This window comes from Phaethon lepturus, unplaced genomic scaffold (assembly GCF_000687285.1).
Source record: "Phaethon lepturus isolate BGI_N335 unplaced genomic scaffold, ASM68728v1 scaffold31739, whole genome shotgun sequence".
Lineage (NCBI taxonomy): Eukaryota > Metazoa > Chordata > Aves > Phaethontiformes > Phaethontidae > Phaethon > Phaethon lepturus.
This window is the reverse complement of record NW_010561800.1, coordinates 381-2395: the sequence shown is the minus strand read 5'-3', so window position 1 is coordinate 2395 and position 2015 is coordinate 381. Positions and strand designations below refer to the sequence as shown.

The following is a 2015-nucleotide window of genomic DNA, read 5'->3' as shown; positions in this document are numbered from 1 at the left end:
TCATTTTTCTCCCCGTGTGGTCATCTCCCACCCAGCCTGGGCAGGAGATGATCCGAGCCCAGTCACCAACACAAGAGTCCGATACAAATTTATCTTTATTCAGTGCCAGGCAAGACCCTCCCTGGGCTGGAGGCGGCTTCACGGATCCCTTTGCCTTGTGGCCTGCAGGTTTCAGACCCTTTCACCCCACACTGAGGTGCCCTTTCCCCCTCTGCCCCCTCTGCTGCCAGCAGCTCCCCGGGGCCGGAGGAGGAGAAGGTGGCTGTACAGGGCAGACCAGCCCCTCACCTCCCTCTGCCCCTCGGCACCCCCTTTGCTCCCTCCGCTCACGCCTTGGCGTTGCTGCCTGCGGGTGCGAAGCTGACAGGCTGGTAGCCCGGCTTGTCGTCCTGCTTGCGGTAGTACATCCGCGTCAGCACCACCAAGATGAAGGTTTGTGGGATCAACAGCTGCATGTTCATCTCTGAAAGAGGAGAGGAGGGTCATTTGAAGCTGCCTTCATGCACCACACGGGCTCCCCACGCCCCACCGTGTGATGGAAGGGTTCAGCCAGGAGCAGGTGACACCCTCCCCCGTCTCCCAACTTACGCTGCGACCTGGCCTTGGAGGAGAAGGGTGGCGAGCAGGCGATGTTGCCGTTGTTGGCCAGGATGCTGAAGATGGCGGGCTGCAGTGCCGTCAGGAGGAGGAGGACCTGCGAGCACCAACACCTGAGGTGGTGGGTACCATGCTGCCGCCAGGCTCCTGCCCTTTACCTTCCCCGCTCTCCCACTGCCACACCTGGCTCTCGACTCCTGCCTTGCCATCTCCCCCCGCACCCCTCATTCCGTTCGTGCCAGAGGAGCCCCTCACCTAGAGGAGAGCCTGACAGGACGGGGGCTCACCTGGAAGCAGGAGAACTTGGCCTTGATGTTCTGCTCCGTCAGGTGCAGCCGGGCCTGCCGGAAGAGGATGCCCAGCGCCCACAGCCCGAAGAGGGTGGAGGCACCGGCCACGGTGTTGATCCAGAGGGCCACGCTCTCCGCCGAGATCTTGGGAGGGACACACAGAAAACATGCCTCGGCTGACGACGCTGCTGAGCAAGGCGGGGGCTGGTGGTGGCTCCCCAACCGGGATGTTACCCTGCCCGTCCCCATGCCCTGGCACTCACATCAGCGGGGTTGTAGTTCCCGTCGGCAGTGAGGACCAGCCCCAGGAAGACGGCAACCACCCTGCAGAAGGCATACTGGAAAGTCCCCAGCATCAGCACTTGAAGCTTTCTCCTGGCACAGCGAGAGAGACCAGTAGCACCCTGAGGTCCCCAAGCCCCTGCCCAAGGATTTCTCTTCCACCTCAGCAGAAGCAGGGGCTGAAAGCTCTCCCCCGGGACAGGGGGTTACCTCAGCTCTCCCTCACCTGCTCATGGTGATTCGGGGCAGGCAGGGGCAGCAGCAGCAGCAGGGCCCAGTGCTGACCACCATGGGTACGTCCTTCAGGGTGCTGAGCACTGCTTCCTTCCCCCCAAAGCCCTCCACCATCACCAGCATCAGGAGATAGAAGCAGATGGCAAAGTACCTGGGGAGGAGGAGGAACGCAGGTCAGGCCCTGTGGGCTCCCCGGGGCCCCTGCCCTGGGGTAAGCAATACTTACACCGTAGTAGCCATCTCCACCACCATCATGGAGCGTGGGATCCACAGCCCGAAGCAGCTGACTACAGACACAACCTGGGGGAGACGCAAGCTTGGCACACTGCCACTCCTCTCTTCTACAGGCTGGCACTCCTTTGGTGGCCCTGGCCCCCTGGCCCCTCATTGCCCCACATCCCAGCTCACCGTAGGGGCCAGGCTGCTCCAGAGGAGGGTCTTCATCTTGATGGGGCAGCGGATCTTGCGGGTGAGGTAGAAAGCCTCTTCCACGAAGATCACGACCGACAGCAGCGTCATGATGGTGGCGAGGCCCATGATGGTGAGTTGGGCCATGTCCAGCTCTGCCATGGACGAGTGAGAAGCCGGCTCCATCCCATCCTGTCCCCCCTG

At 62.5% G+C, this 2015-nt stretch overlaps 1 protein-coding gene across 1 annotated transcript; it reads right to left on the bottom strand.

Annotated features, from left to right (window-relative positions):
- Positions 1-326: 326 nt before the first annotated feature.
- On the bottom strand, positions 327-1973 carry SLC51A (solute carrier family 51, alpha subunit). Its single transcript, XM_010294099.1, has 7 exons — positions 1812-1973; positions 1630-1703; positions 1396-1554; positions 1151-1262; positions 885-1031; positions 589-694; positions 327-463 (listed from the first exon to the last, which is right to left on the bottom strand). Exons 1-7 carry the CDS (start codon positions 1971-1973, stop codon positions 327-329), a joined length of 897 nt encoding a protein of 298 aa, XP_010292401.1.
- Between the last annotated feature and the right edge of the window lie 42 nt (positions 1974-2015).